This window comes from Sinocyclocheilus rhinocerous, unplaced genomic scaffold (assembly GCF_001515625.1).
Source record: "Sinocyclocheilus rhinocerous isolate Xijiao unplaced genomic scaffold, SAMN03320098_v1.1 scaffold558, whole genome shotgun sequence".
In the NCBI taxonomy this organism is placed as follows: Eukaryota; Metazoa; Chordata; class Actinopteri; order Cypriniformes; family Cyprinidae; genus Sinocyclocheilus; species Sinocyclocheilus rhinocerous.
In genome coordinates, this window is record NW_015634502.1 from 207,882 (window position 1) to 223,061 (window position 15,180).

At 36.9% G+C, this 15,180-nt stretch overlaps 1 protein-coding gene across 1 annotated transcript; it reads right to left on the reverse strand.

The window, feature by feature from the left end:
* Positions 1-1,630: 1,630 nt before the first annotated feature.
* LOC107745746 (5'-nucleotidase domain-containing protein 2-like) lies at positions 1,631-14,187 on the reverse strand. The gene is given in 14 exon segments (XM_016559698.1): positions 1,631-2,622; positions 2,709-2,773; positions 3,940-4,080; positions 4,287-4,373; positions 5,095-5,176; positions 5,793-5,894; positions 6,170-6,272; positions 8,646-8,706; positions 10,468-10,596; positions 11,715-11,796; positions 12,458-12,525; positions 12,628-12,702; positions 13,268-13,452; positions 13,730-14,187. Coding segments are annotated over 14 exon segments (1,812 nt in total). The 5' UTR covers positions 14,100-14,187; the 3' UTR covers positions 1,631-2,360.
* Positions 14,188-15,180: the final 993 nt, after the last annotated feature.

Consider the following 15,180-nt stretch of genomic DNA (forward strand, 5'->3'; position numbering starts at 1 on the left):
AAAAAAAGAGAACTGTAAACCACTTAACATTTAACTATGTTTAGTAAGACGTAATGCAAGAGCATCAAATGTAAAAAAGTTAAGAGATAAGAACATAAGGATAAGTTAATCAGCAAGCCTTTCTTTCAATGTTCAAGGCTTGAGAACATTGAGATGCATTGTAACATAACATCCAGCAGGTGGCCCCGCTGTATGTGGTGTTCGCGCAAAGAGTGCCACGTCTCCAATGCCAGAGACCCCCCCCCCCATTTCACTTTTCAGTTCATATTTGCACATTAAACCTTTTGTGGTTTTAACGAATATGGGCCATCTCTTCTAAGAAGGGCGTCTTCATGCAACCAGTGCAGAGCTGGTCCATCCAGAGGGGGGCTTCGTGCTGCAGGGGTGTTCGGCGAGGGTAAAAGGTGTATGAGAGGTCGTAGTTCAGCAGGCAGCTGATAGAGGCCATGTAGAGGTCTGAGAAACGGCACAGGCGGCGGGAAAAATAGGTGGGGGTGAGTAAGAGTATTATGGACTTTTTAATTTGTAATTTCTCTTGGAAATGACCATGCTCAAATAAAAGTAGCCAAATTAAAGAACTTTTCAAGAACGCGTGTGAATGTGAGTGAGCGTGTGTGGATTGAATTATCATACGTCGTCCATATATTCATGTGTTTTTGTTTTAGAGGACACTTCAGTTCTGGCTTTGACTCTATGAGAGCGGCGGAAATCTCACCTTTCAAAGGTGATTCTCAGGCTCCGTCATTAGATATCCCTACAACTTCACAGCTGATGAAGGTCAAACAGGTTTTCAATTAACTCTTCAGATAAAGAGCAGAGAACCTGTCGAACAAAGCGAGAGCGAGACAGACAGACAGACAGAAAGACAGGCAGAGAGACAGCTTAAAGTGTCTTGAGTTCCTACAGCATATGCATATGAAAGCATGCAGATCAAACGCTCTCTCTCTCTCTCTCACACACACACACACACACACACACTGAAGACGCCCAGCCATCCGCGTCTCCTCACCTCACCTGATCAATTGAGTTTGCAAATGACAAAAAAGGAATACATTTTTTTAAAGTTTTTAAGAATAAAAAACATCTTTCATCTATTCAGATTACCAGTTTCAAATGTTTATTGAGAGAACAATTATAACAGAATTTTAAACTGAGGTTATTAATAACAATAATAATACTTAGAACTTATTTTTATATATTTTCTTTTATAAAATGGTATACATATACACAAAGAATTGTCACAGTTTTTAGTCCAGTGAATATGTATCATGGTGGTTTGTTTTTGAAAATCAAAATCAATTCCTGTATGAACACAAACCATGTATATATTTAATGAAAAGCTACTGAACATTGGTATCAGAATTATTTCTCATTGAAACTGCAATTAGAAAAAAAAATTAAAAGTGTAACATTACAACATATGTGACAGTTTGCTCAAACAAGGGTGACATTTATGGAAAAACAACTGCACAGTTCTACAAAAAAATGTGTTATTGGAGTTTTAGTTTGAAATGTCTAAAAAATAAATAAACCAAGACGACTATTCACAGATTTAACTGTAAGCAAACAATGCTCTGATTGTACAGAAGCTTAGTCTAAAGCCACAAACAGTGAGGGCTTGCAAGGTCAAAAATAACAACAGCATTTGATTTGGCCCTTCAGGAGCTTCCATGTATGTAAATACAGCTGTCATTTAAAAAAAAATTATAATTTCTCTACTAAATAATAAGCTGTGGAGACTGGTATTACTTGCACATATTTAAACTTTTATGAGGCTTGGCTACATGATTACTGTAGTGTGGGGAAGGTAAGTAACATTAAAACACCAAATCTATGAAGCTATTTGACCTAATCGCACTTGTAATCAGACCTACTGTATTTGTAACTCATATTGTGCATTTTTGGCCAGCGGCTTAATACTTTGGCCTACCAGAGTAAACAAAGTCTGGGTACCCCAAGTGTAGTTTCATTCCTCCTGCTATCATGATTCATGTCAATACAAACATAACCCTGTTGCAACTACAAAACTCATGACATACAGGTTTAATCTACAAAACCAAAAAAAGAGAGAACTGTAAACCACTTAACATCTAACTATGATTAGTAAGACGTAATGCAACAGCATCAAATGTAAAAAAGTTAGAGATAAGAACACAAGGATAAGTTCATCAACAAGCCCGTCTTTAGCTGTCCAAGGTTTGAGAACATTGAGACGCATTGTAACATAACATCCAGCAGGTGGCCCCATTGTATGTGGCGTTCATGCAAAAAGTGCCACGTCTCCAATGCTATAGAGACACAAACACACACCCCTCATTTCACTTTTCAGTTCATATTTGCACATTAAACCTTTTGTGGTTTTAACGAATATGGGCCATCTCTTCTAAGAAGGGCGTCTTCATGCAACCAGTGCAGAGCTGGTCCATCCAGAGGGGGGCTTCGTGCTGCAGGGGTGTTCGGCGAGGGTAAAAGGTGTATGAGAGGTCGTAGTTCAGCAGGCAGCTGATAGAGGCCATGTAGAGGTCTGAGAAACGGCACAGGCGGCGGGAAAAGTAGGTGGGGTTGTGGCAGGTACGGAATATGCTGCCAAAGTGAGGGTTGAAGAGGTTCTTGGTGACTGCCCTGTAAAAGGAAATTGGAAGACGTGTTACAATGGCTTTAGTTCTTGATCTGTTCATCTAGTGAGTTTTTTGTCTTGCTTCACTCACCGTAGCTCCTCTCTCTCTTTCAGCCACTCCTGCAGAACCTTCTTGGACTCAGGATCCCGATACATCTGAAAACCAATACGTAAATAAGTCAGTTGTCTAAAGAGAGTTTTTTCTTCAAATCAATAGGGAAAACTTTTGGAAGATTACCTTAAGATGATACAAAAGACATCATAGACTTTTATAGTAGCCATAAAATATATATATATACAGTATAATAATATAAACACTATTGTTCAAAAGTTTTATGGTCAGTAAGATTTTTTTTTTTTTTTGTAAGAAAATAATACTTTCATTTAGCAAGAGTGCATCAAATTGATCAAAAGTGACAGTAAAACACTTTTAATGTTACAAAAGATTTCTATTTCAAATATTCTTTTGAACTTTCTATTTATTTAAAAAAAATCCTGAAAACAAAACTATCACGTTTTTACAAAAAATAAAAACAAAAAAATGTTTTAAACATTAATAATAAGAAATGTTTCCTAAGCAGCCAATTAGCATATTAAAGCATACAATTGAATTGAAAATTCAGCTTTACAATCACAGGAATAAATCACATTTTAAATTATATTCAAACAGAAAACAGTCTGAAATTGTAATTTTTCATAACATCACATTTTCCTGTATTTAAAAAAAAAAAATTATATCAAACAAAGGCTGCCTTGGTGAGCATCAAAAACTGATCACTTCAGAGGATACAGACTTTATAGTAACAGTGTCTGTTTAAATTTTATTCCCTTTCATCCAAAACCCAAACGATTCTATAGCATTTTGAGAGGCTGACATTTTAGTGTAGCACCATTTAAAACAATTATCACCCAAAACTTTGACAGAATATGAGGTTGAATGCATTCTGGATTATACAAACAGAAAAACCGATCACACCAAGCTTTTCTTACATAGAGAATCTAACTTTGGAAACGAACATTCAGAACAATCAATTCAGATCAATATAAAGCGAATGGACCTCTGCCAAACCTATGAGGTCATTCCTATGCATCCATATACTGCAGAATCACATGTAATGCAGATGTTTATTTTGCTCTCATTTGCTCTCTAGAAACTCGCTTACAGAGATACATTTTTTAAGTTAAAAAACAAAAACAAAGAAAGTTTGATTAATTAAAATGGCTTTTGTTTTTACTTTAATGTGAAATGTAATAAAAAGTAGACATTTATCAGGATAAATATTTTTCTATTCTAAACAGGAAGAGTGTTCGACAATGCGTACCTGCATGCGCTCCAGCAGTCCGGTGAGTGCCTGCAACCATGTGAGACTTTGAGCGTACTGGTCTGTGTTCACCACCTTCGTCTCCACCTCAAGTTCAGGCACGATCGCGCCTGTCCTCCACCCATGACGCAGCATCAGGTCCTAAAATGCCAGGACACAGGATGTTTAGACTATAGTCCACTTCAAGAACCTTTTTACAATCATTGTTACTGTTTGACTCTGGAAACCGGTGATTATGAAAACGATAGAGTGAGATTTACTTCCCCTGTTTCTGAAGAAGTAAAAACAAATGGAAGAGACGTCTGCGCAACAAGTGTGAACAAAACAGAAGCGTGACGATCACTCACTGCCAAGTCACTGTAGAGATGATCTCCAAAATAGAACACCTTGGATCCTCGCCATCCTGTTAGCTTCAGAAAATCCACAAGGTTTCCCTGAAACAAAGCAAAACAATGGTAGTTTTATTAGCCAGTTGCTAATATTGCGATTGATTTCAAGGTTTTGAGCTAGAAACTACAACACACTGTAGTTTTTTTTTCCCCCCAGTACTCATTCAGGTTTTTGGAAGCAACGAGTCAACAGACCTTTCATTGGTTTTGTATGGCAGGAACAATTTGCTCTAAGTTTCCTGCCAACTTCATCTTGACTGAGGGTGGGTATGTAGTCAGGCTTAGCCTCTGTTCTGGTCAGCCAAGTCTGTTTGTACATGCCTGACACTGCCAAACTGTGTTAAATTGATTTTCCGTTCAGACCGAAGTTGACCTTGCCACCTTCTTTTGTACTTTTTCCAAATGAAAGAGCCAAATTAAGTAGATAAATCATTCTACAATTAACAGAGACTCAATGCTGAGCTGGAAAGGTTTGGGTTTATTCTCACAGGGACAGGAAAATGTTAAAAGTTTAGCGAAAATCTAACCATGCAGACTTTAAAATTACATGTTTTTTGCAAGTTGAGGACTTCCAAGTAGGCCAAATGTCCCAGTAATTCTGAAAAAAATTCACCAGATGTATTTGTAATCCCTGACTTAATCCAGACTCAGAGATGAGTCAGCATAAATGAAATAGCAACTAAAAGCTTCTCATCTGCCTGTATTCTTTTAAGATGATTATGAGCAATAAACAGATATGATGCAGTACAAAACAAATCTGTGTTACCTGTTTATAGATCTGTCCCTTGTTCAAACTCTTGATTCTATCCCACTGTAAGTCTCCATTGCTGTCCAAACGTCTAAATGGTCTGGAAAATTAAAAATAGAGATGCTTTAAATCACTGCAATGTGGTAATTCAGGGTTGGGTATCAATACATTACTGTTTATTATCCATTAAAGTTCGGGGTCAGTCATTTTTTTTTACTTTTATTCGGCAAGGATGTTAAACTGATCAAAAGTGACAAAGACATTTATAATGCTATAAAAGATTTATATTTCAAACAAATGCTTTTGTTTTGAACTTTCCATTAATCAAACAATACGGAAAAAAATTTACCACCATTTCCACAAAAATATTAAGCAGCACTTGACAATAAGAAATGCTTCTTGAGAACAAAAATCAGCATATCAGAATGATTTCTGAAAAATAATGCGACACTGAAGCCTGGAGTAAATGCTGCTGAAAACTCAGCTTTGAATCACAGAAATAAATTTCATTTAAAAATATAAGAAAGCATAATATTTTACAATATTAAAGCTGTACTGTATTTTTTTTATCAAATAAATGCAGCCTTAAAAAGAACATGTTTGAATGGTATTATATATTATGAATCACCTTTTAAGTGCACAATGAAACATTTTAGTGCAGAAATCTCAACTGACTGTAAATGAGATATTTTCCATTCACAATAAAGCAGACTTACTTTACGCAGTCATTAAAAAAATGAGGTTTGTCAGCTTGAACAATGACAACGTCAAAGAAGTCCCTCCACTCCTTTCCAACCATGTACTTCATGCCTTTATCACTGAAAAAATACAGAAAAAACCCACAATTACTTAACGATAACAGTGCAAAAATAATAAATATATAAGCTAATGTTTAATTTCATGACTATATAAGAAAATTATTTGGGGAAAAAAAGAATTAGGGGTTCAAAATAATAATAATAATAATTTTATATATATTATTATATATAAAAAAAAATGTCTTCCCAAATTGTCCAGAAAAAATTTGGAATTTCACTTTGAGGTCCTTTATGAATTAATCTGCTGAATATGATACAACAGAAAAGAAACTCACACAAAGCTGAAGGGGCTGTTGGTAATTAGGAAAAGCTTCTTCCCATGACTGGCCAGCCGGTGCAACACAGCGTATGTCTCGTCTCCTCTGAGAATGTATTTCTCTGGGGACCGAATAAGGAAGGAAAAGGGGTCACAAAAGGTAGAAAAAAGATAGTCTTTTAAAACCAATTCTATTCTATACAGGCTAAAACCGAATCAGTCATTTTTTTCAGACTATGTTGAATGTAATACAGAATCTGATCAAATCTGTTTTCCTGTTTGCCTAAAAAGTTTTTATACTGCAATGGAAAATCTGTGATAAGGATTTGCAGGTTCCCTGCTCGTCCTCAGGGATACAACAAACATTAAAACAGTGGTCGACCGATATGGGTTTTTTGACAGCCGATGCCGATATCTCGGAAAGCAGTGAGGCCGATGGCCGATATAAAGCCGATATAATTTTATTTATTTTAATTTATATTTAAGAAATATGAAATAATTCGAAAATGGATTAAAAATAATTGTGTAAAATAAACATACTTATACTTTAGAAGACAAAGCATTTTTCACAAATAAATAAATATTTAATAAAAATCTAATTAAAAAGGAAGTAAACACTGTAACCAACAGGGCACTCAGTATTCTGGTACTTTTGTGTGCATTGGGAATCATATATATATTTTTTCAAATAAAGCCAAGGTAACACTCATTTATTTCACAGCACGCAATGAAAATGACATGAATATGACAGTGGGCAAATGCATAAAGCGCAGCATAATTTGAAATCACTACGTTATAATACTTTTTTGTATACATTTTAATTCCTTTGTTTAACCGTTCTATCTGATTATTAGACAGACTTCTATCCGTATTAGACAGAACTGAACGACGACAGCGAACAAGAGGGAGAATGTGAGCGGTGTGCGCTCAGGCGCACACAAAATAAAAGTCAGCTGCGCCGTCAAAATAAAAGTCGCGCCTCGAACACATCAGCCAAACAGAAAAACTTATCGGCCATGGCGATATATCGATCGACCACTAATTAAAACCAAAGATTAGATTGGGCTAGCCTAACAGAACCGCTCGCTTCAAATCTCATTCTCCAGAGAGGGCTGATTATGCAACAGTCTGCTCTGAAAACAAAAGACTGCTCTCCACCTATATACACACTAGTGCTGGGCGGTATGACCAAACATTTATATCACGGTATTTTTCAAAATGATACCCGTTTCACGGTACATGACGGTATTCTTTTTTCATGCATGACCAGGTGTTAACCATATTTTCTACTGATTGAGAGAGGAAATACTGCAGTATATTGACTTAGAATGCCCTATTTTACTGTCATGATGAGTGAATATTGTCAAAAAATACCACACTAAATAGTGACTAAACACGACCCCTTTTAATACATGTTAACCAGGACTCACTCTCATTTATAATCGCGGCATCGTCTGATAAAATCAACATGCATCTACACTAAAGAGCGGCTATGCGGTTGTTTTGGCTATATTACTTTTTTGTCTCATGCAGCGCACTGCCTGCGTCTGAGTAACAAACTAAATAAAAACAACAAACAAAAAAGTGCATGTTATATTAACAGACGAACTACGCTCATATTTATAATTCCAAACAATCAGTAAGCGACAGGTGCTAGGAAATGCTGTTTTGCATTCATTTATTGACGAGTCGGCTGCGGTGCGGCCAACTGAATGCGCTGCTTCTCTGCCGCTCACTGCACAGAACAGACGCCGAGAGAGGTGACACTTCTCCGGGAAAGTCAGACCTCGCGTTCGCGGGACAGCACTGGCGAAAATCTTCCAACTAAACTTAGTTAAGGTTTATCCAAAAAAGTCGCTAAGTTTGTTAGTATGAATATTCTATGGAAAAAAGCCGCTAAAAGGGTCTGAAAGTTGCTAAATCTAGTGCTAAAGTCGCGCTCGTGTGTGTGAGACGCGGGAGCTGATGGCAGGGGGCGGTGGATATTTGTGGCGGTCAATGTGGATATTGTGGATGAGTTCTTCTGTCATCACGTTCTATGTGGATGAGTTCTTCTGTGTCATCACGTTCTATTAGTTCTACAGCTTCAGTTTCGGAACTTTCACGCTTAGTAACACATACAGCTGTTCCCTCACCACAGTGCGACAGTGCAACAGTGAAAACGAACCCCTTTCAAACAGTGTCGCGTTCCGAACGTTGTTTAAGCGACATACCGGTATTGCGGTATTTTAAAAATTCATATCATATCAAAAATAAACACCGGTATTCGGTCTGAACCGGTATACCGCCCAGCACTAATACACACCACATACACGCACTGCACAGTCATATCTGGAGAGTCAACTTCAAGTCTGGTTGTCATTAGCTTCAGGTTTCAATAACATGATCTTCACTTGGCTACTTGATTCAGTGCAAATCTTACTTTAGCTAAAATTAAGCCATTTTTGGGCCACATATTTTGGTAATGCACATAGTAAATATTTGTTCAGACTCACCAAGATCTTGCATGATCCATTTGTACATGTAACCCTTGATGTGCACCATTCCAATTGCATCCTGAAAAGACAGATTTCATCCATCAATTCAGTGCTCATATTTCTCAAACTATAAAAGTTTAACAAACTATAACAGGCGTTTTCGTGAACCAGTGTTTAAGGCAAACACTTTCTATTCTCTTTTTTTATTAAATCTTTTTTCCCCTTTGTTCGTAAAAATGATTTTAAAACAGATCTTTCACAAACTTTATTTTGATCCGCTGCCAGGTTTCCGGTTCCCTATGACATCTTACGTACTCACACACTACACAGCGAGTACAGTACAATCTGTTCTTGCAGACCGGACAGAAGTCAGTTAGAAAAGCTGCGCTTGAAAGATAAACAAGAACAGCTGACGCTCTACTTCCTGTCAAGCACTCTATAGTGAATGTGTTAATGAGGCAAACCCACATACTGCAAAATAATTCATTTGATTCTTGACAAACTTTGGAGGTCTGAAATATTTTGGATTTTAGCCATTTAGTGCACAGCTAAGATTTTTTTTTTCTACTAGTCAGCGAGAGCACAAGTAAGGAGGAGTGGAGAGTGGGGCAGAAAAGCAGAAGTGAAAGACAAGACCACATTCTGCAAGTAAATTGACCCAAAACAGCATGAAAAAACAAAGTCGCTCTGTAACCCAATTCAGGACCACCGTGATCTGGGCTGAATGAAAACAAATCAGTCAGCGGAACTTAACCACAGGCAGAAGAAAGAATCTGCTCAGCTTGACGACAGAGTTTACAAAACGACAGACAAGAAACAGCTCTCACGGTTTTAAATTACAAAAGCAGTTTGTAAACTATTCCCACAGTCTGTAAAAACAGCCTGGCTTTATTGTGCAAATGCTCTTAATCGTCAAGAAGACAAGTGGTTTGATCAGGATTTAGGGATGTAACGATTAACCGCGAGCCGGTTGAAAATCGATTCAAATGTGTGACGATTCAAATCGGTTGAGATGCTAAACAAATCGCGATTAATTTAGGGGTAAGAGTTTATATGAATGCATGTCTGAGGGGAACTTACTGTCTTTAGATAAGTTTAGATGGTATTTTTTCTTTTCATCTTGCATCTAGTTCATATGTGCAGCGCTTCTTTGTTTACAGCGGAAACGCTTTAAGCGCCACCTGCTGGAGAGAGTGAATCTGCGTCTCATTCAGCTCGTCCGCTGTTTCATGCAGATATTTTTTATAGTTTCACAAAACTGAAGTCAAACCATTCTGTTTTTGCTTCAAATTTTGAAATTATACAATCTAATTTAGATTAAAAACTGCTCGTTTTGCATGTATGCAGCATCTTTGTTTGGATAGTGATTAAGATGCAGTGGTTGCCTCTAATTTTAAATGGAAAGAGCACAGACAAAGCCTTATTTTGTTTATATGAAGAGATTTATTTTATTTGTGTTATTTATTTGATTTGGGGCTTGTTTTAAAATTTCAATTTAGTTTTGTTATTTACATTTACATTATATTAAAATTTTGTCATTTAGCAGACACTTTTATCCAAAGCGACTTACAAATGAGGACAATAGAAGCAATCAAAACCAACAAAAGAGCAATAATATGCAAGTGCTATATTAGTATATTATTATAGTGTTATATTTCAATTTCACAAAGAAATGTTCAGCATTTTGTCCAAGCAATAATTAAAGGAAACATTTAATTTATCATTTGTCTTAAATCTCATTTTGTAAAAAATAAAATAAAATCGTGAATCGAATCGTGAGTTGAGTGAATCGTTACATCCCTATCAGGATTCACGAAGGGCATATTGACTTCACACTTACGGAGACATCTTTGTAGAGATGCACTGGGTCGTACTCTATGTCATTTGAGATGAAGTAATCGTTCGCAGCTGCCAAGAGAGTCATCTCGGGGATGGAGAACACATCCATAAACTGCTTCATTTTGGGACCCTGGAACAAATAATAATAAAATGCATGAGTCATATGTATGGTACAACAGTAATAAATAGGCAAAGCTTCATTCATCTTTATATGTAAATTACATGCCTTTTCTAAGAGAAGCTGGAAATACTGTTGGTCTGTTGCGAGGAAATTGCAGGTCATATATTTTAAATGACCATTTTAATGCAAAACCTCACACACACAAAAAACAGTTAACCAGTATTTAACTACAAATTCCTGAGCCATGAATGTGCATGGCCTTATCAGTCATTTGAGATAATAAATAAATATTCTTCAATGCAGTGGTTCGCAACAGATTTTAAATTGGACAGATTTTAAATTTAAATGGCAATATTAAAATAGAGTACTATTAGTGTATTAAAAATGTACTGAAAAAAGAAAACAAATGTTTTTTTTTTTAATCAAACATAATTAAAAAAATATATATTATTATTATTATTACCATGAACTGCACGGCTTTAACATAAACATCATGGCCTGTATAATTCAACAGGACAGTTCATTTCTTTTCAGTTAAAAGTTTTATTATTTGAATTGTATTATTTATGCTTTCCCTACTGTCTGTGACCTCATCAGAACCACTGCTCCAATGAATCATTCATACAGATTTGCAAACCACTTTAAACAAGTTTGAATTGACTCAAAAAATGTTGTTCACAAGTCAGACAATACTAGGCAAGCAAGTTTTACTGCATCCAAGAGCAATATTAAGCTAATGAAACATTTTGCAAAAGAGCATAAGAAAAATTCCTCATTAAATATCCATGTCTTTTCCTAGTCTGCAAAACATAATTTTATAAATTCCTGATACGTTTGTGTTTCCCATGACTGTGGACATCCTGCAGAGAAGATAACCATCTGATACAGAAAGGACTGTAATGTTTTTGTTGTAGATATATAATGTACAGTCACTTACTCATGGTGGCTGGACACACAAAATCAGATCTGAGCTCCTGACAGGGTGGCACCACTTTAGCCTCACTGACCTCTTGGTAATGAGGCACAAAAATGTAAGCATGCCAATAACGCCATGTAAACATCTGCTCTCTCGAGTGTAAAACTGAAATGAAATTTGATTAAATGAAAACACCACGTGGAACAATCACCTTGCCGTAAAATCCACTGACTTGGTGGAGGGGAACATGATTTGAACCTCCATAAAGTTTCATGACCTCATCATCAGGGACGCAAAACAGAACTACACATAATCTGAGCACTTGAGCCAAAAGCCAAGGATGCCTTTGTTGCATTAGGGGCCGTTCACACAAAAAAAAGTTGTGTTCCACTGCACTGCTTTTCCATTGTTTTTCTATGCTAATATGAGCTAGATGGACATGTTTTGACTGCTGCGCTCGCGTCTTTTGTAGCGCCTCACACATAACACAGCGCTCTAAAAATGTGCTACTTAAGTTCAAATAACTTTTAAAAAGTGTTTTTTCCCATTCCAGTGCTTTGCGTCTCCCATTTTTAAACACAAAAATGCATTCTGTATATGGCCTTTTAAACTTTCCAAGGGGCCATTCACACAATGCGTTTTGCATTCAACTGCAACGCTTTTCATTATTTTTCTACGTAAACATGCGCCAGACTTGACCGTTACGTTCGCATCTTACACAGTGTTCTAAAAACGTGGTGCTGAAATTAAAAGAAGTTTGACTTGAAAAAAAAAAAAATACTTAAGGTGCATCCTAAATCGCGTACTTATGCACTATTCTGTGACGTTTTGTAGTATAAATAGTGTGAGTAGTGCGTTCACACTGAAAATTCCAAAAGTGAATACAAGAAACAAAGCCTGTGAATTACATAAACAGTTCTCCACACAAACTCACTAACCAAATTGATCAAATGAGGGTCAATTTACCTATAAACAGTGCCCAACTGAATATAATGGAAGGCATCGATTTTCATCAGTAGTCCCTATGGCATTGAATAATAATAAATAAATAGTTTCATTAATTTTATTGCACAGCTGCAATTAAACAATGCTGCAAAAACTCAAGCACAGAAGGTTAAATGCACCTTTTGGATGTCGTAATGAAGTCCACGAGTTGCAAAGTTGGGAATGTAGTCGTACTTACTGATTCCCTCGGGATACTAGTGAAAGAAACAAAAGTTAAGTCATCTTAAACATGCCAACCTTTCAACCCCCCCCCTGAAAATTCCAAAAAGAAAAAGTGCACTTTAAAATACCCGGATGATGCACTTAAATAACCGGAAAAAAGTGTGGAATGTTGAACACTTCATGACAAAATAACCTTATATAATTCATACACTACATGGTTGAGTACATAGTGAATAAGTGCGTCATTAGGGATGCGGCATTAGACTTTGCGTTTTTTTCCGCTACCCTGCTGCAGCTTGCATTTTTAAACATAAAAGTGCTGTTGCGTTTGTTTTTTGCAGCATTCTAAAAACGTTACGCTAATGTTAAAAGTTCAACTTAAAAAAAAAAAAAAAAAACGTTCATGTTATTTTTTTCCATTTCACTGCCCCGCCTCTTTTTAGCAAAAATTCTGTGATTGGACCGTAAGTGTTTATTTTTTGGCTATGCGTTTTACCTCATAATGACGCTTGGTATTTATAATTATTTGGTTTAATAGCAATGAAATATGCAAATCAACAGGTTTATATGGCATTAAGTTGAATGTTTTTCTCGGACCTTGTAGTGCTGAATGAGAAACTCTCGCGCCTTGTTGTATATCATCTCGTCCAGCGCGCTGGAATAGAGCGCGAGCGTGTAATCATAGTCAAAGCCGTAGATGTCCACTTCTTCCAGATTCACCTCATTGTTGGCATAGATGGTGGAAGGGTTCAAAAGATTGCACACCCCAGGAGGAATCAAATCTGTGAGGCAGAGATTTGAAGTTTATTATTACATTAAAATACGTTTTCTTCTGTGCATAAACAAGGCAATTAAGAAAAACCACGTCTCTTACACAAGAAATAGTTGTGAACATAAAATGTCGATCATGCACTGGACATATGAATGGCAGTTGTTGTTTACAAAATGTCCAGAGGCCAGCGCCTCTTTGGAACGGAGGAAAAGTGGAAAAATAAGTTTTGCCACGAGTCCAGAGATTACAGAACATCACATTTGAGAACTGAAAATAAATAAACATACCGTGCACGAGCCGTTTCATCTCATTGTATCTCGCCCACAAGTACGTTTTATTGTTAATCTGCGGGGCCGTGGATGAGAATGCCCTGCCAGATTTGGCAAGAGATTCTTCGCCTCTATTTTTGCCCACGATCTGATGTCTGTGCGATGTGACTGCGGCTGCAACAGGGTTATGATTAACTGGTAAATTTTTCGTCGGTCCACAGTTGTGTCTATCTTTGCAGCAGTTCTGTCCGTTCATTGTTGAACCAGCCGAGGCGAAGCTTCCACAAGCAAAAGCAGGAATATTCAATCCTGCGCACAACGAAACTGTACAACTGGAGCTTCTTTGCCACATTGCGTTACTTACACTGCCTAATTTTTTGCAAGCCATGTCTAAACTATACTAACAAAGTTGTTTACTTCTTTCATTCGTGCTTGCCCCACGTGTTCAGTAGGATCGCTTCTGTGGTAACTGATACAGCTTCGCTGAGGGCATCGCTGGTCGGGCGCAGGCTGTTATATTAACCAATCATATACCAGACTTGTATTGATTGACAGTTGGTTAAACCAATAAGACGTGGATTCTGCTGCGTTGCTTATATAGGGGTTTGGTTCAGGAGGAAAACGTGTTTACATGCTAGACCCACCAATACATTTCCTTGTTGAAAATTTTGCAATATTTCATGCCTTATGATTGGTCAGACGACCTGGCAACTGCCTACATGTGCTACGTGACTGAATATGCTTACCATACTTAACTTTTTGTTCCTAGAGACATAGGCATGTATGTACAAGATGTGACCATAGAAGCAGCTGGTTCTACTTAAAAAACATACGATTTTTTGAAGCGTTTATGGTGTTGTTCTACGCTTGGCGTTTCACCAGACTTCACGAGTGCTGACCAAATGCGCTGGAACAACTGCGGTTCAGTGCAGTAACAAAAAGGCTTATGTCATTAGTTTACCGCTTTTGATCATATGTTCGATTTATGTTACTATCTTATCCTAACTGACAGGCAAAATTGATTTTTATTTATGAGACCCTTCCGGAATGCACACTTTTTTTCCAGCGAGTCGATTTTAGGCGCAGTAACAAGAGTAAAGTCACGTTTTACACACATTCACAAGTAGTCTAAATGGATTTACTAGGCTAATCAGCTAAGAGACATAAAATAAGGAGTGTAGAATAGCTAACATGTTGTCACTTTATGGCCATGCATGTCGAAGTAACCGTTTGTTTACAGCTGCATGTATTGACATTCATACAGCATTCATTTGAATATGTGTGGAACAGGGTGTGGGCAGAGGCAACAGAAGCGTGTTTTGTCAATGTCCCAGGAAAATCCTCATGAAACTATGTAGAAACTGGATCCTTCAACCGCAGCTTCAAAAACAATTATTTATTATCATCAATATTATTTATAATAAATTATTTATTACCAATAAATGAGCCTGCAACACATTAAACTGAAA